Genomic DNA, 25,736 nt, shown 5'->3' on the forward strand with positions numbered 1-25,736 from the left:
TTATATATATTCATATGTATATATATATGTATATAGAAAAAGGACAAGATGACAGAGAGCACTTCAGGCCTCTCCTGCCGTGGGCAGATGATGTTCCCACACACCATGCTGAAGATGCCTCTTGCTCGGTCCGTGACTAGCTCATGACACCTGTCCTATCGCGACGTACTGAACAGTGCTCCTCTCGGGGGAGGGACGCGCTCCCTGTCACTCTGTGCCCTTCTCTGGGAGCACTGGTGATGCCACAGAACATCGTCTCGGCTGAGTTTCCCACGCTGCTGGGAACTGTGGACATGAACTGGTGGGGACTCCAGGGAGAAAAGGAGGAGAAGAGGGAGGGCTGGTGGAGAAAAGAGCAACCTGGCCCTTGGAGAACCAGCATATCCCTTTGCTGTGCAGGCTGCAGTAGGAGGGGAAGAAAAGCCACTGGTGCAGTTGGGGATGAAGAAGAGATGTTGCGTCTATGATGTTGAAATGCCAGAGTGTTGCCAGAGGGTGTCAACTAAAGCTTCTTTGATTTCTTTCATTAGAGCAATCGCCGTGTCATACACGTCTACAGTTTTGCTCATGTAATTTCCTAGGTAAAATTGTGCTCATCGATCTAGTCCAGGAGCGCAAAGTATTGCCGGTTGAACTCCCCAGTGCACGCGTTCCTTGTTAAGTGTTCTGCTCTAAAATGTCTTTTTGTGCCTTACAACTGATGGACGTGTGCCCTTGGCTCAAGGAAGGGCTTGAATGTGTCTTCCGCAAAGCAATGTCGTCAGCTTCCACCTTGAAGAAACTGGTTTCAATTCTCTCCAGGTCATCTGTCCCAACTTTTATCTTCATGCACAGTAGGTTGATGTATGTCTCATAGCGGCTCTTCTGCAGGGAGAGAGGGAACAGAGAGCCTGGGAACAGGGACAAGCCACGGCATGCGTGGAAAGCAGAGGCAATGCCATCTGCTACTGCAGGAAAACCCATCCTGTATCGTCAGGATCCCACTAACCACAGCCCAATGCTTGGTCTATGCAGAGTCTGCAAAGACTGATCAACCCATTGTTGAGAGGCTTGAGGAGAAAGGGGAGGAGTGTGCAAGACTCTCCAGTTGCTCTTATGGGTCTTGGATGCCACTGACTGCATAAGGCAGATCCTGGGGGCAAAACCCGACCAACAGGTCTGCTCTTCCTTTGTTTAAGAGTTCCCCTCAATTGATTCAAATATCTCAGCTTGCCATCACTTGCATTCATTGTTAGTGCTTGGTGCCCCCATTTCTCTTTGCAGAGCACAGCATAAAGGGAAGCATCTCCTCCCTGCCTGGCACCTTTGTCCCAAGGCCAGATGGAATCTCTTTTATGGACTTGCATAATATTCATCCTTTCCTCTAACAACTCAGAGGTGGCCTGTAGTCGCTTATTTGCCAGCACAGAGAAACGAACATTTCTAGAGCACATCTCATACAACAGACAAGATGAATTATGCTCTGGAAGTGCCAGCTTCTCCTTGCAGACTGAAAAGGCAGCCTCGAGAAAATGCTCAGAGAGACACTTCTCTGCAGGCATCCAAAAGAAGATGTCTGAAAAACAGGAGGCAGTGGCAAGCAACTATTTGAAGGGTCAGACCAAAGACAAGGGAAGCAGCAGCCAGAAACTGCTTTGGGGAGTCAGGCTGGGCATTACACAAAAGGGTGGTGCAGCCCTTGTGTGCGGGAGGTGGGACATTTCCATCCCTGGAGATTTCTGAGACTCAGTCACAAAATGTCACGCTCAGCCTGAGCTATAACACCGGGAATAATCCCAGCTCCTGCTGGAAGCAGGACTAGAGGCCTCCAGCAGTCCCTTCCCACTGATGTGGCAGGAAACACACCTTCTGCTCAACTCTCACTGTGACAAAATATTCTATTTGTCCCACAATTAAACGATTCTGCAACTTTACAGAGAGTTCAAACTTAGCTACATGCACCCTCAAAGATTCTGTAATCAGCTGTAATGCTGGTTTGGGCTTTATTTAAAGAAATGGTTGAAGCAGAAAAACATTAATTCTCCTAGGGATTCCCTTAGCTTTTTTATAACGTGGCTGAAAAAGACTGATGCACGCTGAGAATTGAACAACTTTCTTACTTAGGACCTGAGGAAATGTCTAGTTTTGGCACAGTAAAGGAAAATTTTATTTCTCTCAACAGTTTACCCCTCCTCTGGTTAGAAATTACAGAGTGAAGAAAAAGTCTGTTATTTCTTTTTTTAGCTTCAGTGCAAAACAGTGAGGCTTGCTGCTGCCCTAAGACACCCATCCAGCTTGCGATCCCTTGTCCTCTCTCCTTTCATGCTCTCCCAGGCTCATGGCATCCACTGCAGAATTCTTAGTTCTCCTCAATCAGTCAAGATATCATTTATCACAGAAAAGATGAAAGTTCCTTTACCTCAAATATTAGGTAATGTTCTTTGAGTCTGTATTCCTCAGCCTCTTTTGACTTGAGGCTCTTCTCTATGGGGTGTAATTTATGCTCTGCTAATTCGTCTGCAATCTGCTTCATTTTATTTTCATGAGACCTCAGCTGTTCCTCCTGCCGAGAGAAGCGTGTCAGGTATTAGAACGTAGGAGTGCAGCACCCGAGTGCGCTGCCTGCCTGTTGATGTGGGATCTGTCTCTGCAAGGATGTAAGCTTAGCTACTGCGCTGGAGCCAAAGGTGTGCGGTGCATTTGCAAATTCATCTGATAAGGAGCAGCTGAAACACAGGTGTCTGCGTAAGATCAAAATGCAGGTATTGCAAGTGCCAAGAGTGGATTTCTCTGGCACCTGGGCTGCTTTAGCATCATCGCTGCAGAATGTTCTGCTTCCTTTAACAGCCAGGTGGAACCAACAGTGTCCCAAGAGCTGCTTATCCTCATCATTTTTGAGATAAAAGTACCCTCCCCATCTGGGCTCTGAGAAAGGCAACATCTGGCCACATCTGGTTAAGCAGACAGGAGCTCTATCTCTGCCCTGACATTCCAGGCTGTCCTCCCCTTTGCTGGGGGCTGGTGACAGTGTGTCCCTACCTCTGAGAGGTACTAAGGCATGCTGAGGTTTCCCTGCACAGGGCAAACAAAAGTTACTCTTTGGGTGGCAGCTGCTGTTGCTCTTGGTTTACTGAGCCTTAGGCAGCCATGGCCTGGTGCACCGTGCCCTTCTTGCTTCCAGATAACCTCCCACACCGAGTGGGACTCAGACTCCCCCTTTGCCTGTGGCTTTTTGGCTTGAGAAACAATCAAGTGCCACCTCTGACTGCCATGTTATAAAATAAACCAAGGCTGTAGCTGGCTGTTGGACTCAGCTGTTTCAACTCCAGCAACAAGAAAGCGCTGGGATGTGATGGGCAAAGAGCAAGAAACTAGCCAGAATCGATGGTCATGCCAGCAGGTGCCTGTGCATGGAATTGCTTTATAGCCATTGCAAAGGAAGCATTGCCCAGACACCGGGATTTGCCCCGGCCAGTCCAAGCCGCTCACTCCACTCCCTTGTTTCTGCCCTGAGCACCTGAATGCATCTACCAGGCAGGAGCTGGGGTTGCTGCAGATGGCTGCAGCCTGAGCTGCGTGCTGAAGGGCTGGCTGAGCACTGGGCACCTTTCCACTGCCCCTTCCCTCACACGTTACCTGGCACAGCTTGGTCATGGATGAAGGCAGGAGTGGGCGGCAGAACTTCTTCATGGAGCAGATTGCAGCTGGGAAGGCTGGGGCAGAGAAAATAGCAGCAACAAGGTTGATTCGCAGGATCCAGGAGAGCATTTCTTCCTTACTTCTGTTATGGAGGAAGGGAAAAGAGAAGGGGTGTCTGTAAATGCTCTTGACACAGGACGAGCCAACTCAGAACAGCCCTGGAGCCACCCGCTCTCAGAAGGTCATCGGTGGCCTTGCTTTGAAGCCATTCCTGTGCCACCTTGACTTGTGAACAGAGGAAAATACTAATTGTCTCCTCTAGTGCATCTTAATGATTTCAGAGCTGTTGTTTGTCTATTGAAGCTGTAACAGTCTTGTCTTCCTCATCAGCTCTGATGGCATCCCCTGAGGAGCTGGGAAGAGGTAGCATGGTGGCAAAGGGCAAGGATACCCCACTCTTTGGGAGTGGGAGCCACACAACAAAGGTCCTGTGGAGCAGGGTGGATCCCTCATTTGTGTCACTGCCCAGGGTCCCTCAGCAGATCTTTCCAGGCACTGTTCCACCCCAGGCTTCAAGTGGATTTTCACTGCACAAATTCAGCTTCAGCTCGACGTTAGTACCCCAGCCCAACTTACAGACCAGTGTCACCTATCTCAGTAGAAGAAAAACATCAGACAGCAGCTGACAGCACCTCCCCTATGAGCACAGACTGAGAGAGCTGAGGCTGTTCAGCTTGAAGAAGAGAAGGGAGGTCTCCAGGGAGACCTTATAGTTGCCTTCCACTACCTGAAGGGGGCTACAGGAATTATGGGGAGGGTCTTTTTATCACAGAGTGGAGTGATAGGACAAGGGTAATGGTTTCAAACTGGAAGAGGGTAGATTTAGATTAGATATTACAAAGAAGTTCTTCACTATGAGGGGGGTGAGACACTGGAACGGGCTACCCAGAGAAGCTGTGGATGTCCCCTCCCTGAAAATGTTCAAGGCCAGGCTGGACAAGGCTTTGAACAACCTCATCTAGTGGGAGGAGTCCCTGCCCATGGCATGGGGATTGGAACTACGTGATCTTTAAGGTGCCTTCCAACTCAAAACTGTTCTATGATTCTGCCACACTTGACACTTACTAGCAGACCAGCTTTCCTCTGCACTGGGATAAGGAAGAAAGAATATACACCCTGGCTAGCGAGATTTCTTTAATGAGCTTTAGACAGTTTCCCCATCAAAAGATGATGAGAGGAATCACCAGCTCCTTAGTTCAATGCACCATAAAGATTTTCTCCCTTCCACAGACTGACAATAAAATTAATAAGGGGAGCCTCTTACTTAGCCCTTTACGTCCCACCCTCTCCTGCTCAGCCCACCTCAGTGACACATGAGAAAGGGCACAGAGCTACCAAGAGTGACAGGCAGAAACTGTCACCCCATGACCAAGTTCTTTGCAGTACCCTGCAGACCTCACCCTCAGACCTCCGGCTCAGTACCTTCCTCTACCCAGGTTTGTCCCCTAATGCATGCATTGATCTGGTCAGGTTGGATGGAGTCTGGTGGTGGCTGGAGGTCAGGCTCCCATCCTGGGTCTGTGGGAAGAGCTGGTACTTACGGGGCCTGGAAGAGGAAGACTCTCCAGTCAGCTGTCTTCAGCTTGAGCACATTGGACTTCTTGCTGTAGTCAGAGGCTTTCGTGGCTAAGGCGTGGTGCACACGGATGGCATTTTTCAGATCCACTTCAGAGAGGTCTTTGTCAGGTTTATATTCATCCTGTGAAGAGGAACGTTAATTGGATAATGGCAGCACTAACATTTGCGGGCTACTTTAATGACCCTGCCTGTCTCTCTGTGCTATAATCACAGTGTGTCGAGACCAGGAAAAGCACGCTTTGTGCCGTAAATACTAGGAGCCGATAATGATAATAATTAACATCTGGCAACTTCTTCCACCATTAAGTTCACTGGGAAGATGTGAAGAAGGAGATGAAAGTATTAAACATAATTATCAATAGTTATCTCTAACTCGGCACACACCCGAGGCTTTGGGGGAAGGCGCAAGATGGGGCCAGGTTTCTGCAGAGCTTCACTCATGGTGCAGAGCTCAAGTTGGTTTGCAACTTGGGGTCATCTGCAGGTATCAGCGAGTGCCTGCCCTGGCGCTGCAGCTGGATCAGGGCTCTGGTTTTGTACTGTCTCGGACACCCCTGGGACAGCAGCATTACTGCAGCCAGTGAACCTCTGTGCTGGCACAGGGCTTGCTGGGCAGTTGTTAGACTGAGTATGGCCCACCTGAACCATGCTTGGTCTCTCTTTAGTACCTGTACCTCCTTGGCATGGTCTCTCATGTAACTCATTAGGCTGGCACTTGCAAACTGCAGCAGCATTCCCTCTGTTCCTGCTTTACTTTTTCCACAAAACAACAATTTTACACGAGTAGGGAATGTAGCAATAACTCTCTCTCTCTCTCTCTCTCTCTCTCTCTCTATATATATATATTTCAAAAACAGATAGAAAATACCAGACTTAGGATTCTGAAAGGATGATCTTGGCACGGCACTTTTTGCAAAAAAAAAAGGAGTTCAATCAGTCCTGTGTTTACCCTTTGCTTTCCAGTGACTGGGCTCCTGGCCACTTAAAGCAACACCCTCCCTCCCGCTCTGCACCCTTGCCAGCTCAACAGCTGGCCCAGCCGCGTGGTGGGATGGAAGGGTGGGCAGACGGATGGCTGTAAAGCCCAGGTGGGGACACTTTGTTTCAGAATGCCTCTAAATTAATTTCATTTACTTTCAGCTTTTAATGCTCATGGTGTAGACAGACTCCCTGTTCATGTGCTTCTCCTGCCAGCATAAAGGTTCTGCTTAAACACTCATGGCCATCCCCTTGCCTGGGCTTAGCTTCTGTCATGGCAGTGCTTCACAGTGTCTTTGGTTCACTCTTCTGATGTCAGCTCTCCCCTGTTGCCCAACCCTGTGAGCAGGTGGTAGAAGATCCACAACTAATATGAGCTCTCCAGCTCAAAGCCAGTTTTGTCAAGATAAGATATCTCTCTCTCGTGCCTGTCTTCACAGAGCACCTGGATGTATTTGTCCTGCTGCTCTCTCCTCTGGTCTCAGAACCAGCCCTGAGCAACGATGTGAATATGGACATGGAGCTGCAGAGATTTCTCATGCTCTGGATCGTGAGTGGGTTTTCCTCTTTTCTTCTTCTTCAGCTCACAACTACCAGTCTAAACAACCCATTTAATGAGGAAAGGTAACCACTGCTCCCTTTTCAGTCTGGGCATGAACTTGGTGTTCCAAGCAGCACTACCACGGCAAGGGCCACCCTGCATGGGACAGCATCCTTGGCTAAGGGCTGTGCTGGGAACTCCTTCATGGTTGGGGGCTACAAGTGTAGGCACTGTGGGAAGACCTGTGCCCTTTCCAGTACTTGCATATAAAAGCACCTCATTGCTTTATAGCTCCCCATCATTCCTTTCACTACCACTCAATGTGCAGTGATTAAGGGTTATTATCCCCATTCCACAGAGGCGAAGCAAGTTGCCAAAGGCCATGAAGTGAGTCAGTGCCCAGTACAGATTAGAGCGCAGGAGAGGTGCGCCCAGCTTCCAAGGCTGCATTTCTTACTGCTGTGCTGCATCCCTTTAGGGGATCAAGCAATTGCTTCAGCAGACTGTGCTACAACATGCTAATCCAGCAATTAACACTGGCGAGTCAATGACATGTGACATTTCTACATTAGCAGGTCTATGGCTGCTGCCTGAATTACTTCCAACAGTCTGACTTCTACCTGTCCCCTTACCCAGCTATTCCCCTGCTCATCTTATGTCCACCACTCTATGTACCCGGTCACTCCTCCTTTCTATCTTGCCAGGCCCTCCTCCTCCCCCTCCCTGGACTTTGGTTTGGTCTGAGCAAAAAACTGGAGCAGGCTGAACCTGTACTCCACAGTGTCAGGTGGGTCTGGAAGCAGGTATTTTCTCCTCTGTCTCCACATCAGAAAATCTTTTCCCAATGATTTGTGCTCAAGCTAGGTTCAACCTTATGTTTACCTGCTGGCATCTGCGGAGAGCTTAGGAGACTGGTACATCGTTTCCTTCCTGTATTGCGCAACTTTCTTGTTCTGCAAAACACCCCGTAGACAAGAAGTTGCACTAAGAGGGCAGGTGGATGTTTATCCACTCTCTGTTGTGGTGCTGGGAATGTTTGTAAGTGGTGGGGCAAGGACTTTGTCTTCCTGGTCTCATCCTTCAGTCCTGTCTCTGCAAGCCTTATAGACACTGCCTACAGCCAAGCCCAGCCCAAGGAATCCTCTGAAGAGGACCATAGACCATATACAGCCTGGCAGCAGCTCACAACTAAGAAACTCCTCTTTGCCCTAATCATTTACCCAAACGTTCCTGAGGTTAAATTTTGTTCCAAGCGCTACTTCCTTGCAGCACCCTTGGCAGTCCCAGTCTCTCCTGCTAATTACACAGCAGTCATGGCTGTTATTTATCAGACACTTTCATAACCTAGCCAAATCTTAGGTGTGTTGCTTCTTTAGTCCTTGTTTGTAAAGAAATCCCTCAGTCACTTAACCGCTTGCTCCTGAAGATCATATCAATCCACCCAACTCCCAGCCTGTATTTTCACTTGGGATTGCCCCAACCCAGGTGGAGGACCTTGCACTTGGCCTTGTTGAACTTCATGAAGTTTACCTGGGTCCCCCTCTCAAGCCTGTCCAGGTCCCTCTGGATGTCGCTTCTTCCCTCCAGTGGTCAACTTCACCACACAGCCTGGTGTCATTGGTGAATTCACTGAGGGGTCACTCACTCCACTGTCCATGTCCCAATCCACAGCACTAGTCCCAATATTGACCCCGGAGGAACACCACTCACCACTGGCCTCCACTTGGACACAAAGACTAGTCCTTGACAAAAAAATCATTTAGATCCAAATAGTCCCTGTGATTTTGATGAAATTGCATTTTTGTTTTCCACAGAAAAGCTGTCATAAAATTAAATGTTGATGGTAGCTCTGAACAAGTTAAATTCCTGTGCATCACCCATGTGGTCAAAATGAAGACTTCTTTGGGAGACACCACGGGGAGACTCATAATAAGTCAAGACTGAGACATAAGAAGAGTGCCACTGTCTTGAAGAATGCCACATTTAGAAAGCTGGAGAAGATCTGGGCTCTCCTGTATGTTGCAGTTTCTTTCAGCTGCAGGAGAGAGTGGTGAGGCTGTAAAAATACCACTTGGCTAAGAGCAACCCACACTGTAAATTATGATTGGCTGCTGCCAGATCTCTGTTGGCTTTGTGACATGTGCCATAGGATCTGGCAAAACACAAGAATCTTTGGGGTGTGCTACGAACTCTGAGTCATAATTCCGTGCTGCCCTGAGGATCTTTCTGCCTTTCTTATATAATCCAATGTTTGTTTACTCTTATCACTTTGGAGATAATACTGCAATACACAGGAACATCTACCCACAGGGAGTACTGTTCCAGCAAGGTAAGTTCAATGGGTTACTGCGCAGCATGTGCGGCTAAGGTAGTTCAGACCTAGTTCAGTGGGTTATGCTTTTTGTGATGAACAGACATTTGGCATCCCTGGCTGGCTCACACCGACATTCAAGCGAGCCCCTATCCAGGCTCCTTGGATTTTCCCTCAGGAAAGACGATCCATGAAAATCTATAGAAATTTCAAGTGTTTTGAAAGCCTCAATGTTCTAGCATGCAGGGAAGGTCTTCCATGGGGATTTTTACTTGTATTTACCTCAGATTTTTACTTGTGTTGACTAGAGGTATGCATGACACATGCATACATATGCATGACACATGCATACAACCATCTATCTGCCCACCCTTCCATCCCACCTCGCGGCTGGGCCAGCTGTTGAGCCAGCAAGGGTGCAGAGCGGGAGGGAGGGTATTGCTTTAAGTGGCCGGGAGCTCAGACACTGGAAAGTAATGAGTAAACGCTGGACTGATTGAACTCCTTTTTTTTGTCTAAGAACAAAGAGAGATGATGAGAGGCAGAAAACATCCTGTTTCACCTATTCCGTATCATCTGTTCATTCATCCTCCCCAACAGCTCCTACTTTCTGGGACGCTTCTGCAGAAATCTTGCCTCAATGTTCCCTCTTTCATGCTTCTTCGCATATGCCCCTCTTTTGAGGCTGTGAATAGTGCCCTTAGCACCAACACCATCACTAAAGATGACAACATCCTCCAGTCTTTATATTGGTCTCTGCATGAGCTATGCAGATGTCCATGCATTAGGACACGGATACATCTCTGCTTGAATCTATGGGCCTACTGCTTAGGACAGCATGACTGCTTTGGGGACAGCACGAAACAGCAAATGGGATAGTCCACCATGGTTACCTTTTGTAAATAAAGAATGGTCCCTTTAAGCACAGCATAAAATTTCTTCCAACCTCTTCTTCCTCTGGGAGCTAAAAAAGGAAGAATATTTAATTGTACATGTCTGCTTCTGTCAGCATTGCTCGACCTTCAAATTTCCATCAAAACTGACCCTTCTCCTGACCCACCACAGACATGCAGTGATGCCCAGACCTCATATACCTCCAAGCTATTTCTTACAAGTGACTTGTCTGCAGGGATGCATGTTTGAGAAACATAGGCTGGAAGATGCAGCCTCCCAGCATGAACACAAACAGGTCAAAACCAGAGATAAGCTGGTATAGGGGTGCCAGTGCAGGACATGTGTCTCTGCTCCTCCAAACCCAGGTTCACGTTCATTGGAAATGCTTGAGGAGCAGAGATATTTCCTGAGCTCCTCTGCTTCAGATGAGTTAAGCAGACATACCCTGGGTAAGGCAGCTTCTGTTCCACTGAGGAGGGAGCATTACCACCAGCCGTCTTGACGGACTTGGAGACAAGGAGCTTGCTGGAAGCTGGAGAGGGGTGGGAGATGAAGGGAGCCACCTATATCACCATAAGACAGATGATCTTCCAGGCATGGGCAATTAAGAAAGTGCTGGAAGCAAGTGAGGCCTCTGATGGTAATCTCTCCTCGGCACTTTTAATCAGCTGCAGTGACTTGGCCAATTATATCAATTAGCAAAAGGGTTTATCCAAGGTTTCATTAATCTCTGCTCATTAACAGTTCCCAAATATATTTTTCTTTACCTTTCCTACAATCCCACATGCTGACAGCAGAGCTATGAGGCACCCTGCAGCCTAGCTAGCACATGGCAGCTGACGGCAGCACATGGCAGAATATGGACAGGAATAAAACTTCGAAGACCAGACTGCCCCCAGGGTTTTGGCTGGAGTGGACAACTGCTGCAGAACCAGCCTCAACCCAGTGCTTAGAGCATGGGATTCAGGACTATGCCCATGAACAGGATGGAAGACTAGGTCTGTCTGTGTTCCTTGGTAATAATAGGGGAAGACTCAGGCCTCCTGAAAAAATCATTCGCGTCTAGAAATGCCTCTAAACACCCTCCTTTCCCTATGCTCTGGCACTCATGGATCTGGGAATCTCTCTTCCCTGGAATGCAGTGAGGAAATGCCTTCAGGAGGAGAGCCAGGGAGAAGGCTAGGGCACAGCTCTGGTACTGCCCGGGGCACATCTCCTCCTGTCCCGTTAACACGTACTTCTCTTCCCATCCATGTCTGCATGGGTTTTACGCGTGAGGACACCGTGCTTGTAGGTGATTGCGTTCAGCGCTTGGGGAATGTCCAGGAAGGGGTTGCTGCTGTCAACAATCCTTGTCACTTTCTTCGCACTGGCTCCGAATTTGTCATCTACCAGCTCCGAGAGAGATTTCCTCAACTCGTCCTCATCACTTGGAAACAAAGTCAGAGAAGAGATTGAGTGGAGGACACGCAGGCTGGGTCACAGTGTGTCCTATCTGCTTTGGTTTTAAGGAGATTTTTTTACCAGGCTAGTCAGAGAAAGGAAAAGAAAGAAGACGCAGGGATTGTAACACACAGTGTGCCAACAGTGGGGATCTGGGAGGAGAGTGCAGTGATCCCACTGTGAGGTTACGCAAAACAGGTAAGGGAACAGGTGCTTGTCGGAACACCAGGGAACTGCAGACACACTACTGCTGAGGACTACAAGCTTTTCGCAGGGAGATTCTCTGATTCTCTGCCCTAAAAATCAGAGCTTAAGGAGGTCTTTTGTATCACTGGGGTTTCTCAACCTCTGAGAGGCAGCCGCTGGGGCTTCCTAGGTACTGAAGGAGCTTGAGGAATGTCCTCTCCACCTCCGAGGAACAAAAGCTGTGCAGACACTAGGGAAATGGGTCACTTGATCAAAAAGCTCACAAATCCTGCAACCGGTTATACATCAGATCATCATCTGTGTCCTCAAGGAGGGTCAGCAGAGAGCAAGAATGATGATCATTTCCATAAAAATTGCTTATCCTCACAGACCACCTGGTCCCGGACAGCAATGGCTGAGCTGCTTAGGGAAGTGTCCACTGACTCCACCAAATCTGCCTCTTCCTATTTGGAGTGAAATCCATTCTGGCATATAGAAACTAGAACTTGTTTGGGAAGTGATATTTCCCAGTGTCCCTGGGACATTAAGGAGGGAGAGCAGACAAGGAATTTCTGCCCTGTGCAACACATGACAGTGTCTGAATGGTGACCTAGTGATGTCAGGAGTAAAATACCACACTCCCCACCCACAGCAAATAGATGGGCAAAGCATCAGACAACTCTTGGAACAGAAGGATGACTTCTCAGCTCTCAGCACCCACAGGAGTCCTGGGGCTTAAGGCAGACACTACACCAGCACAGAGAGCTGGTGAAGCTCTGTTCTCTGCGCTCCTGCTTGCTGCTGGGATGATGGTCATACACCCGCCCACCTGGCTGGACTTTGTGAGCAAGGGCATTCCATTCCCTGGGGATGGACAAGGACAGAAGGCAGAGGCAAGCAGGGAGAAGAGGGTCTTGCCCATGCAAGGTTATGATTCAGTGCCATGTCTCTGAAAGAAAAAGAGGTATCCCCAGTCAGGGAGTGTTTATCCCACAGCAGAGGAGCTGAGAGGTCTCTCGTGTTGCAAGAGGGATGCTGGATGCTGTCGGCTGGAGCTGCACCACTGCAGCAGGACCCCAGGGGCTGACATCCGTCGGATGCGCCCGAGCCAGGGAGCATGTGCTGGCAGGCGTTGTGTAACCACTGTCCGCATCCAGTGAGCAGATGCACTTCTGCTGAACTCCTCTTACATAAATCGTCCTGCCGACACCTTCTGTGGAGCTACAGAGCTCCCTCTCGTGACTATGTCCACCCACCAACCTGGCCTCTGCTGCAGAGCTGGTTTTATTCCTCTCCTCTCATACAGGTGCCACACAGGATTATTTCTGAAGTGAAATCAATGCTACATGCCCTGCTAAGAAACTACCACCCCTCCAGGGTCACCTGGTGGCTATGTCCCTCCTGAAGGAGACACCGTCCCACAGTAAGCACTGCTGCCATCGGGGCATGGCTGGCAACGGAGGCTCTGGTCCGCAAAGCCTGACCCAGGTAGTTGGGGAGGGAGGTAGGATCATATTGTATCCACACAGTTTTCTAGCCAGGACAATATGAGGAGAAGAGCAGGTGATAGCTCTAGCTAATGGCCCAGAAGGTCCTGCTCAGTCCCATGATCCTCTGGAGACAGGAGATGTCTGAAGGTAATGAGGGGAGGGGAGGGGAGGGGAGGGGAAGAGATGTTCACTGTGTTAGCTTGAGGCCTCAGGTCTGCCATGGGCTTCCCCATGGCAGTGATAGGGAAGTGTTGGGGCTAGGGAGCCTGCCACAGCCCTCGCTGAGGGTCCTGGCCTGTGGTCTGGGCAGGTGGTGGGTGGCAGAGCAGGGGAAGAAGGGCTGAGGAAGGTGCTGGGTGAACCTGTCACGGAGACCACGATGTTAGCTTTTCCCAGACTTGTTTCAGGGTGACAAAGGGTAATCTGGAGGAGTGCATCTCAGAGTTTGTGGATGACAAAAATGAAGGGCTACCACTTAGAGGGACAGGAGTCTCATTCAGTGCAGTAGGCACTAGGATGGAGTGGTACTGCAGAAGCGGGGATGGGGGATGGCTGGGCTGCGGATGGCTGGGTGGGGAGCAGCTCTGCAGAAAAGGCCCTGGGGCTCCTGGTGAAGAGCAGGATGAAGAGCCAGAGAGTGTGTCCAGGCAGAAACAGAGGCTAAAGGTATTCTAGGCTGTGTAACAGCGGCACAGTGAGGAGGCTAAGAGAAGTGATCATCCCTCTCTCCTCTGCACTCATTACATCGTATTTTGATACAGCAAACAGTATTGGGCCTCCAATACAGGAAAGGGCATCAACAAGGTGGAGAGAGTTCAGCAGAAGCCACCAAGATGCTTGGGAACTGGAGCACTTGCAATGTAAGAAGTGACTAAGGGAACTCGACTTGTTCAACCAAGGCAAGAGATGGCTTTGGGGGATCTTACGGCAGCCTTTCAGTATGCGTGAGGTGGTTATTGAGCATACAAAACCAGATTTTCACTATGGTGAATGGCAGGAGGACAAGAGACAGTGGACATAAGTCAAATCAACAAATTAATAAGAAAAAAACGTCACTCAGAATAAGTAAGCATTGGTTCATGGATCCAGAGGGGCTGTAGTTTCTCTGTCCTTAGAAGTTTTCAGGATCAAACTGAGCAAAGCCCTGAGCAGCCTGATCTGAATTCAGTGTTGACCACACTTTGAGGAGGAAGCTGGACTGGGAAACTTGCAAGGTCCCTTCCTGCCCAAGTGATTCTCTGATACTATTTCCAGAAAAAACTATGTGGAAGAGATGGAAAGGATCAGGGATCAACATAATCTCAGACCTTGAACTCCTTATGCAAAGACCTCTGAAGGATCTGCAGGGGGACCAGCATTTTATAGGTGTAATAGTAAGTAAAGAAAGTAAACAAGCTCCTTTCTTTCAGGTCATGCCTGTGGAACCTGTGTCCACAGACTGCCACCAGCCTCCCCATCTATTTTTGGGTCTAAGCCATAAATAAGCCCAGCTTGCCTAGAGGAGGGACTTCAGTGCTCAAAGGCTTGGCAGGAAATGTTCTGGGAGATTCTGGGGCTGAAAACATGAACCTGTCAGCTGATTTGAAAGGCACACTATCTCTCAAAAGCTTAACATATACTTACATGGCCCACTCCAGCTTCTCATTCTTGATGGAGTTATATAGCGTCTGAAAGAAGAACATGGTATTAGCTGTGTCTCTCATGGAAGACGTGTCTAGGTTGTGGACACCATCTCCTCCGCACCCTGTCTGTGTTCTTGGAGAGATAACTTCCTTGCAACTATCCTGGAGAAGTATTCACCAGTGAGCAGGACAACTGCCGTCCCGCTAGACCCCTTTTTGTCTATGTGCCACGCTCAGTATTGCACTGGACCCATCAGCAGCAGAGGGGTCTGGCAGCCAGCCTTGCTCAGGAACCAGTATCTGACATTTCAGACTAATTCCCGGTGCTGCACCTAATCCTGAGTGAATTCTAGCCTCGACAAAGATGACAGAAGACTCTGGAGTGTACCAAGAGACCTCCAGTGTTTCCATTAGGGGAAAGGGACTGTGGAGGCTTGAATGTTGCACTAAGAAGCAGAGGACACATGGCTGACCTTAGGGATCTGCTTTTCCAGTTCATCCTCTGCAAAATTCCAGTAGCTTCCCTGTGGCATTGAGAAAGAAGCAGAAAGCAAGAGGTGGCCCTAATCATATTGAGGTGTGGGGTAGAGTGAGGTCTGCTGGGAGGTGGGGCTACATCTAAAATACAATGAGACACTGGACATTTCAACTTCCTTCCACGCAGCAAAATCCAGGTGCAGATAACAGTGGTGGTGTTAAACCACATGGAAGGAGAAAATATTCACTTAAAGACACTGTTCTTTAACCAGTATCCCATGGTACTGAACTAGTTATGTTGGAGCACTACATCTAGTTACATGGAATGAAGGCAGAGAAAAACATCAGTGACCATATCTGGGGGTCGGTCATACCTTGTTCTTTGCATTGCCTGGTGCATCACAGAGCAGCCATAGGGGAGCGGGACCCTGGCAGGCTCTGAGGGCAAATATGCCACAAATCTCGATAAAATACCACCAGGAAACAGACCTCTGGTAGCTCACTGTAAGTTAGCAGAAGCTATCCATGTGCGTTACAATTCTTCTAATGAAAGAATTGTGCACTGGAAAATGCTGATTCAAGGCCTCAAGAGTGTCCTAGCAGGATGAGGTGGCACTGCAATAATAATGAGTATCCCACTGTCAACTGATAACACATTACCTTCAGCAAATCCTTTGCAAAGTCCTTCCCATCGTTCAGCCCATCCAGGTTTGCTATGAACTGTTGACACGACATCTTTTTGCCAATATTCTGTAAGGCAAAGAAGCAGCTCATTAAATTTCTGGAGAGTTTTGATTTTAATCAGAGTGTCTTTTAAAGAATAATTTTATCTGTAGTGGTGAAGCCTGGGTTTGCCCCAGGAACTCAAAGCTGAGAAGTCTTCTGCTCTGATTTTCTATTGGTCTCTTTGCTTTATTTACTCACGCCAGCACCCAAACATTTCAAATTACTTATTTTTTAATGGTGGAGACAAAACAACTGAAAATAACCTCTCCAGCTCTTGCTCCAAACTTTGTAAGTGGCTGCCCCCTCCCTGGAGGTGTTCAAGGCCAAGTTGGATGGAGCCTTGAGTAGCCTGATCTAGTTGAGAGGCATCCCTGCCCATGACAGGGAGGTTGGACTAGATGATCTCTAAGGTCCCTTCCAGCCGATGCCATTCCATGAATCTATGATTCTGTGATCTCACTCCTGGTTTCCAGGTTGGTCCTGGTTACAGGGTCTATGTCTCAAAATTCAAGAGTGCTCAGACTGCCTTGAAACTGCAACCCTTGGATGGGTCTCCAAGCCTGTCATGTGTGAAATTGTGTGACCATCTAAAGACAGACAGCGTTGGTCAGTGACTCATCATTCACAGAAACTGGTATTTTTGACAGCTACCAGTACTGTGATAACTTGAGCGCTGTGGCGCATGAAGACAAGACACGTACAAGAATCTTTCGATCTAGAACACACTCATCACCAACTAATGCCAAGACTATTTGGCTCCGATGCTGCCAGTATAAGAAAATAACCTCTTGAAAGAGACTGATACCAGAAACCCCACACACATGCACAGCAGATGACCTGGAGGCATCAGCAAAGAGTGAGGGCTTGGGATGAGCCCACCATGGCCCCCCCCATTCCTGCCATCTGTGTATGCTGACGTACTATTTGGCTACACAGAGAGCCCGCACTGCCTTTGAGCAGCTCTGGCTGATACTCTTAATTATGCCTCCTGTTGGTGCCAGCTCCAGATGAGCTGACACCCTTGAGAGATCAAGAAAAAGAGAAATAAAGCACTGTTACAAATCTGCAGTGCCTGGGGAAAGGGTGAAACACAACATGAGGCTCAGCCATCTTTGCCTTCTTGTGAGGAAGCCCCATGGCTGATGCCCATAGCTGGACCCCACAGCCAGAGGCTACTGCCAGCTCGTGCTCAGTGGGTACATCAGCTGCAGAAGAGCTGCGGGGAAACCTGCAGACATGCTAGGTTATTTCAGCAGAGGTAAGAAAGATTTGTGTGCTTGCTGGCAGATGAATTACATCAAAAAAGGCAAAAAAAAAAAAAAAAAAAAAAAGAGGAAAAAAGGCCAGCAACACAATGGATAGAGAAAAGGAGGGTGAGCGAACACATTAAAAAACGCAGTAACGGACCTCCAAAAGGGAGGGAGTTTGAAGGTGAAGTAGCTATGTTGCATGAGACCTTGAGGCACTAAATTACACAGAGAGGAGGGGACTACTTCCACCCCTGCTTTGAGGCAGGAAAGCAGAAGGCACAGCACAGGTCCTTCTGCCTGCAGAGATCTTGTTGCAGTGATCCAGCAACGAATGCAGAGGCCAACACCTCGTAGTAAGTAAATGGATACAGTGAGATAAAGTGGCACAAGCTATCAGCCTCGCAGGTCCTTCTTTGGGTTTCTCACATATTGCAGGACATACATTAATTCCAAGGTACAGCTTCTTTTTTTCTTCTGTTATCCATCTCTTGGGTAGAAAAGATCTCTGAGCTCAAATTGAGACAGGAGCCACACTGTGGAAAAGCAGCGAACTGCTGAGCAATTGAGAAGGGTGAAAACATACCCTTCCTCTGACAACCAGAAGAGGTGATGAGAAAGCTCCAGCAAGGATGCTGATCCTGTGGATCAGCTTGTTGGACAAGGCTGTTGAAGCACTGCAGGGGCAGGATTCAAGCGGGCTGTCAGCAGGATTGAGCACAGGATGCTGGGGTGGCTCAGCTGCAAAACCACCTCAAGTCAACAGTATCTTAACACTTCAGCTTGCTGCTTTGAGAAATGGGCTGGAGCCAGCCACTCATGTATAAAACCCCGCGAGCTTCTCCAAATCAACAGCAGCTGGGTAAACAAAAAGCCACTCTAGGACATGGACAGCCTCACTCGATCAACACTTGCAAAAAAATCCAGTTCTGTGATCACAAGAGCCTCATTATCAACAGCATCAGCACCTTCAAGCACTGCAGCAGTATTTAGAGAATATGGGGAATCCCAGGAACAACTCTGGAAAGGACCACGATGAGGGTGCAACGCGGTGTCTTCTTACACAGGAGGGAATCTTGCTGATTCATTACGTGTGGACACAGTCTTCAGGGGAATGTATCTGCATTCTGTGGTGCATCAGTCACTTACCAACAACAGACCAAGTCAGTGAGGCTGCTTCACAGCCACATGTAGCTACTATTCCTGATATGTCCCCCTGGCAGGAAAGAACTTCATCCCATCTTTTCTTGCTCCAGGCCATGCAGCAAAGCATGAGGAAACACTGTCAATCAGCTAGCGCCATGGTGTGCTCGGATGGAGAACGAGCGAGTGAACAGGGAATTAAATAGATGAGAAGGGGTGGATGATTCGATGAATGGGTAGCGACAGTGTAGGAATGGATGGACAGAGGTGGACGGTGCAGACAGTGTATGAGAATGGACATGCAGAGACAAGATGCACGATAGAGGTTAAAGTGCATAAGAATAAATTAGAAAGAATGAGATTGATGTGATGCTGGGTAGACATGGCTGATCCTACTATCCCAGTGTTTCAATCCAACATAACTCCCCTGTTTACAGTTGGGTTCTTGCCTCCTATGGGCTTCAGCCATCTGCTACTGAGCTAACTCACTCAGGATGATCACAGACCAACTCCTGAGGTGTCCAGGATGGCTTTTTCCACCTCCAGAAGACTCCAGGCTGTAGCCTGGCAGTCCTTAGCTGTTGTCTGGGGACTAGAGCCTATGGCTACCTGGGGTGCTTTCCCCAGCACTCCCTCCGTGAGGTTTTAAACTACTTTAAGTTCTGGGCTGGAGGCCCCAAGCATCAAACATCTCAGCTGCAAAGTGGTGAGTGGAGTACATCTCCTGCAAACTCCTCAGCATGAGCACTACACCCCTATCAGATCCCTCCCAAATTCTCATCTTCAGGGGGAAAAAACCCAAACAACTACATTTGTGCGTCAGCATGAAGCGAGGGTCATTGGTCTGACTGGACCAAGGGATCTGGTAGTGGATGTGTTCTAGGCTGCACAAGCAAAATCATCCCACTGCAGGGAACAAACCTGCAAACTTTGGGTACTGACGACCCCTGGGCCACACAAAGCTGCTGTGGGCAGACTGGTGTCACTCTGCAGGTGACACCAGCAGCTGCTCATATCTCAGAGCCCTTCAGCTCTGAGTTAGTGCTACTAACACAGAAGTATTGCTAACACTAACCCATAAACTCGGCTTAAGAAGAATATCACAGGATTTGTAAGATGAACAGCGATGGACACGTGGAGTTAGGAGCTGCATGGGATCCCATTCCAAGCTTTGGTCAGCGGCCGTGAGAGCTGCTGGCCTGCTTTCTGAACAAACACTACAGCTTGTCATGTTACAACTGACTCCAGAAGCTGAGCTCTGCTAAAGTACCAAAATGCAACCATGAATGCTAGTGATGCAGAGGTGTTGATTCGTCGCTGTCCTTCCACAGGGAACAGTTCTGAGCAAGGAGGGATAACATTAGTGCCTGGAAAGAAGACATCCCAGAGCTTTGTCTCCAAGGGGCAGAGACTGAGCAGAACAGTACTTACTTTGCCATAAGATCTCCTGGAGCTCAGACAGCACCAGCAGAGCAAGGTAGAGGGTTGAAGTACTTGAATTATGCTACAAGGCTTGTAACTGGTGTTGATGAGTGCTGGCTTTTAAACATCAGCTCCAGGTGATTCCATGAAAACGGAGTGTCTCATTTTAAAGATACTAAATTTTCCAGACAGTTTGCAAACAGAGTCTGATTATACCTATGTTAGAAAATCAAAAATCAAAACTCCAGTGTGGCCAGGTGCAAATCTCATGTTTTAAAGCCAGTCTCATTACTTTTAAGCCTGGACTCAGTATTTGTGATGGTTACTGCTGGAATATTGAACTAACTTGCTGTAGGGAACTGTCCCTCTACAGAGACAACCACCCTTTCATAACCAAAGGAATTTCCCACTCCATGGCAACGCACAGTAGAACACTGGAACACACACACACAATATTAAAAAAGGAAATAAAATTAAAAGTGGTATGCATTATCATGACAGCATTTTTGAACAAAAAGGGGTGAGAGATCAAGTCACACAATGCCAGGTACACTGCAGGTTATGGAGATTTCTTTACACCAGGAGAACTTCATGTGATGTGTATCAGCTGCTAATGGGGTGCTAAGTAGTGAAGGACACTGCACATCCACTTAGGAATCCAGACAAACAAATACCCTTTTTTTTAAAAAAAAAAAAAAAACACACAGAAAAAATCAAGGCAGATGCCAGTGCTTTAAAGCAAAACACTACAATGACTGGACACTTACCACCTGGTAAAGGGTTAAAAAGCAGAAAGAGAGGTTCCAGGAGCAGAAGGAAAAGAGAAAAAAAAAAAAAAAAGGAGGAGAAGGAGAAGAAATTAATGTTACACATGTAGAAAATAAAGAGAAGACTTTTCAAAGAAAAGCTGAGGCATTTCTACACCTAGTCAAAAGAAACCTGTTTTTTCCTTTGCCTAGATAGCATGAGATCATTTCTTCTTATCAGGCCTCTTAGCCAACTCATCAATGAAAAACAGAAATTGTAAGGTTTTGGGAGGTTTAGGGGTGTTTTTGTCTTTTCAGTAATTTCTGTCTTCCTGGAGATGTATTTTGGAATTTTTTTTAATTAAAAATACTAGACAAAACAAGATACTTTGGAGTGAGGGTTGCTTTTGCCACAACACTTGCTTTTGATGTTGCAGGAAACACTTTGAACAAAATATTTCCTCAGCTTCAACTGCTCTGGCTGAAGGATGAATGCTCTGTGAGACCCTCCTAGAAGCTGGCCCTGCCACCACCCTGCTGTGTGCAGAGACGCTTGCCTGGACACGTTCCTGGCAGCTGTGTAGGTGGGAACAGACCCAGTGGCCAGTGCAACGCTGCCCGAAGGACGAGGCCACAGCAGGTGTAGCCAGCTTGGTGCAGGACACAGCGCACCTCTAGAAAGGATGCTCTTGCAGACACCAGTAATTCCCCCTGCTGGCTTCTCTCAAAGGTATGCAAAATCAGAGCTAGGTTATGGCCTACTGACCCCTCCTCAACAGGCTGATGAAGAGAAAATCAGGGCAAGCCTCAGCAGATGCACAACAAGTCACTGCCAGCTGGAGGCAGTAGAGGACTCTGATGATACAGCGTGGAAATCACCAGTTTGTGGGGCACAAAAAGGGTGTGTAGGTTTCACAAGCTGTGCCCCCCATAACCTCCATCTTCACACAAGTTCTAGGGAGTCTGCGGCTCTAGGTCTGAGCTCTCAGAGAGGCCACAAAAGAAGATATCTCAGTGACATGAGACTTGAGGAGCTCCTCTACCCCTGGAAAGGGAGCACAACCCCCTGTGGCTCACAGCCATGCGCTAAACCTGCCCCATAAGGCTGGAGAGCAGGGATGAGATCTGGGTCAACGGTGCCTACAGCCTTCCACAGCACTGAGCAAGGTGAGAATCCATGCATATTTCCAGATGTACACTATGGCAAGGGTCTCCAAGGGTACACAATGTCCCAGTGCTGTCCCCTATGCCCAGTCCCATCTCCCCTCTGCAGTTATTTTTCCTCTCTCTGCTTTGCTCTCTATGCTCTGGTTGACCTTTTAGGAACATATCTATCCTATGGCACCTGAAAGAGCCTCTAACAGGCTCTTACAGCCTCTGTTTTCCAGCCACACCTTTGGGCACTAAGCTCTGCTCACCCTGCTCTTCTCTGCTACAAAACACTCTAGTGGCCGTTATACCTTAGGGAAAAGGACTTACTGCATGGGACTTACTGCATGTTTTGGCATGGAAAGATCAAATCTAGACCTGTATGAAACCCCTGACTCCACAGAAGTTTCTGGGATGAGCGGAGCCTCAGGTGTCTGCACAGCAAGAAACAGCAGCACAATTGGTGCTAGTCTTTGCCAGTACCACAGAGAGTGGTGGTGAAGACCTCTCCATGAGAGCTCCTGGGACAGGGCTGATGCATGCAACAGGTCCTGGGAAGAAAGCTGCATTGCCTGTGTCTGTATCAGGTAACCAATGTCAGCAGGAGACAGGCTTTTGGTTTCAGTGTGGACTGTCCCCAGCTTTGGGCCTGGCACCCAGGATTCACCCTGGAGCTGATCAGAGTACTCTCTGCCAACCTGTCTCAATGTTCCAGCAGCACATCCTGCATAAGGAGATAGATCTGTATATTGGGATGGGAAAAAGGAAGGTTGCATCTCCAAGTACTACTTACATGGCCGTGAAGATCTGTGTTTAGCAGCATCAGGGCACAGGTGAGAGTATGAATCCCATCTGAAACACACAACAGTCGCATGGCTGTGATTATTCCCCTTCCTATGCAGTTTTCGTGTTTACTGTCTCAGCAGCCTATTGCAAAACCAAGGCTAGTTGCTATGTCTGAGGACCTTAAAAAGTATCTGTTTTCTTCAACTACATAAGATAGTTTAAGAAAATAATCCTCTTTTCCCTCAAACTTTACCTTTTCCTGAAATGATGACCAGGGCATTGGCTTGAAAGCAATTTTGTCAACGGTTTTCTAAAGATCAGACCTTCCACTGGGTATTCTCCATATCCATTTTGTGCTGACGCCACTGTAGAATGGGAAAGACACCCTGACAAACAGAGCTTAATTGCCCCAGGTTGATCACAATCACCTCAGAGATGTGTCCTGAGGTCTTCAGCTGTCATTCCAGGGCACCCCATAAGCTCTTGAGCTGTTGAACAACCATTATTACTAGGAACGAGTGCAGCATTTTTGGCTCTCTGACTTAATAAAAATCACATGAAGCTTTCCTTCCATTGGAGACAGGACAGCACCCTCTTCTGATCCAGGTAGTCTGGTGGCTTGCTATTATTTCAAAACCATGCTGTGTCCTGAAGCTGGTCAAGGTCAAGAGGCTTGTCTCCATGCATCACCTCACAACAGTGAGATGCAAATGCCCTCTGGCACATCAACTTGTCCTTTCAAGGACCTCACAAAAGATGAGAACCAGGGGGAAGGCAAGGACAGAGTTATTAGAGCCTTGGTCTTCAGCCCTGCTCTTGGCCTCACTTGTGCTCACACAGATGACCTGCTCCACAGAACCAGACAGACATGACATGATTCTCCTGGCTTGTTTCCCTCATGCATGCTGCTCTATGAATTGGTGCCCGAGGGTCAGGCTGTGACTTGTCACCAGGCTTGGCTGGGGAAGTGGCACTGTGGGGGTAGGTGTGCAGCCACGGCCTGTCCCCATCCCTGTCAGCCACAGCTCCGTTGTACGGAATAGTTAAGTCCTGAGCACCTCATGCTCAAGGCCAGGCTCGAAGCGCTGCCAGATAAAGGCAACCAAACACATGAGCCCAGGATGAAGGCAACTGATCACATGAGCTTCTCCCTTTCCTGGAAGAACCATGGTCTGAAGAAGGAAGGGGTTCTCACGGGAACATCATATATTTCTCTATGAGGGCTAAGTGTCCTGGGAACATCTCCCTTCAAGACAGAATCACTTCCTAAGAAAGATATTTCCTTCATTTTCCAAGGAAGCATCTTTGCACTTAGGACCCTGTACCCTCCTAGCGTGTATTTTTGATCTCTGTAGGAGTTTCCAGGCTGACATCTTCACCTGACTTTACTATATCGCTTTGGTCAGGTAAATCACGTCCCACATGGCCCCAAGGGGGAGCTGGTGTCCCAAAACCTGACATTCTCACGCTCTTACTCGGTTCAGTAGCTTTCAGTTTTTCTCTCTGCTTACAGAGCGTCACAACACAACCGTATAGTTCTTTCATGCCTGGGCTTCATCAGTACAGTAAAACACTAATAATATGTCCAAGGCACCCCTCGCTGGGAGAAAAATCAGCCACCCCACTTAGCAGTCAGCAAGTCAGAGCTTCTGCCACCCTCATTTGCAGCGTCCCATTGTGCAAAGCTGAAGTGACTCTCGGTGTAGAGTCATATCTCTTTCAGTGTAAGAGTTACAGAATCAGTATGTAGCAACACCCTGAAATGTCTTAGAAGGCTGTAAGATCTTCTCAGCTGCCCCCAGACAGAACTGCTTTGACTCTATCATGTCAAAAGACCATCACAGCAAGAGGTGTTTCATTAGAAATCTAGATAATACTCACTTGGCTCAAATATCATCTTGGTGGAACATCCTTTGCAACTTTAGGCTGGATGCAACAAGAAGGAACCGCTTCCCAAAGAAAAAGCTTTCTCAAAATACCATGCACCTAGTGCCTGCTTTTACAGTACCTGCAAAAGATGTGACCTGAAAGAGTCACTTTCCTTTCCTCTATTGCATCACACAGACACAGCGAAATGAAAGCAAAGAAGTAATTGTTTTGAGAATAGCACGTGTCCTGTTAGCTTGGCAGAGGGACGGAAGGATTCGTGTGACACTAGGCACTGTTACTCTTTGGGAAGACTGCAAGATGGAGACAAGCAGGAGCTCTAGAGCACCACTGGCATATTGCACACAGAAGCAGGTGCAGGAGGAATAACTGGCACAGCCATGGTGTGTGCTGAGAGCAGGTCAGAAGCCCGATTTCCACCCAACTGGGCATTTCCAGATGCCTGTATGCAGGTGTGTAGAGGCATTTATGTAAGTATGAATGTGGGCATGCTTACGTCTGGGTGTGTGCATGTGCACATGTGTACCAGGAATGACCTTTTCTATTTTAAAATGTCAGAAGAAACTATACCTGCTTCAAATAAAAATAATAGGGAGGGGCTGAAAGCAGCTAACAAAGCCTGGAACTCCAGTGAGCCCAGAATTTTACCCAGCCGTGCTTTTCTTCTGCTGCAGTTGTAGATGCAAGGAAGCATGTGGCAAGCCAACGACATTCCTCAATCTGCACGGAAGTGTCTTCTTCTGTTCAACAGTCAAGGTCTTGGGCTGATCTAGCACCAGGCACTCATCTGCCCACTGCCAGCAACCACTTCTCAAGCCATGACTGCGGTAACTTGCAAACCCTGAGAACCGCTCACCACCTCCCCTGGTGCTGCTGATCCCAGCTACAGCTGAGGAGCTTGTCTTCAGCACAGCTAAGAGGACAAAGCTCCCACAGAGTCAATGCTCAGACCCTGATCTGTCTCTCTTGTGTGGGTCTGGACAGAACCCAGTTTACCCAGTCCCTCCCAGAAAGGAGAAGCTGCAGCCTTGCCTGCCCAGTGGGTGCTATTCACATCCAGCTGTGGACAGTTGGTTTTACATCCTGGCTCCGTGACACACGTGCACTGTGAACGTGCAACGGACAAAAAAGAGCGGTACCTTCAGATGTGCTCTCTTCTGGGTTGCACTGGCAGTATCGCCGGGAGAAATGAATCAGCACTCGCTCCCGCTCTTGCGTCTCGCCCATCAGTGGGAATGCTTTCAAGAACGTCCTGCAAAGAGAAAGAGAGTCTTAAAGATGCGATGGATCGATCTGCTGGGCAGCACCCATGCTAAGGAGGGGGATGGAAGGGGGGTTCCTCAGAGAAGCTATGAAGGCTTTTTTCCTCCCCCCAGCCTGTGCATCCCTGGGCCCCTGCAGTGCAATGCAAAGGGTGTCTATGGAGCCAGCT

General features: G+C 48.3%; 1 protein-coding gene across 1 annotated transcript in view; it reads right to left on the reverse strand.

Annotated features, from left to right (window-relative positions):
- Window positions 1–657: 657 nt before the first annotated feature.
- Window positions 658–25,736, reverse strand: part of PSD2 (pleckstrin and Sec7 domain containing 2) — a gene marked incomplete at its 5' end in the record, with an annotated part of 36,367 nt that continues 11,288 nt past the window's right edge. The window contains 10 exons of the mRNA XM_009864725.1: window positions 658–864; window positions 2,399–2,542; window positions 3,616–3,760; window positions 5,220–5,377; window positions 9,980–10,050; window positions 11,219–11,409; window positions 14,723–14,766; window positions 15,859–15,948; window positions 22,425–22,483; window positions 25,444–25,556. Coding sequence (XP_009863027.1) covers window positions 658–864; window positions 2,399–2,542; window positions 3,616–3,760; window positions 5,220–5,377; window positions 9,980–10,050; window positions 11,219–11,409; window positions 14,723–14,766; window positions 15,859–15,948; window positions 22,425–22,483; window positions 25,444–25,556 — 1,222 coding nt within the window. The remainder of the gene's footprint in view (window positions 865–2,398; window positions 2,543–3,615; window positions 3,761–5,219; window positions 5,378–9,979; window positions 10,051–11,218; window positions 11,410–14,722; window positions 14,767–15,858; window positions 15,949–22,424; window positions 22,484–25,443; window positions 25,557–25,736) is intronic.

Source organism: Apaloderma vittatum, unplaced genomic scaffold (genome assembly GCF_000703405.1).
Source record: "Apaloderma vittatum isolate BGI_N311 unplaced genomic scaffold, ASM70340v1 scaffold37332, whole genome shotgun sequence".
Taxonomy (NCBI): Eukaryota; Metazoa; Chordata; class Aves; order Trogoniformes; family Trogonidae; genus Apaloderma; species Apaloderma vittatum.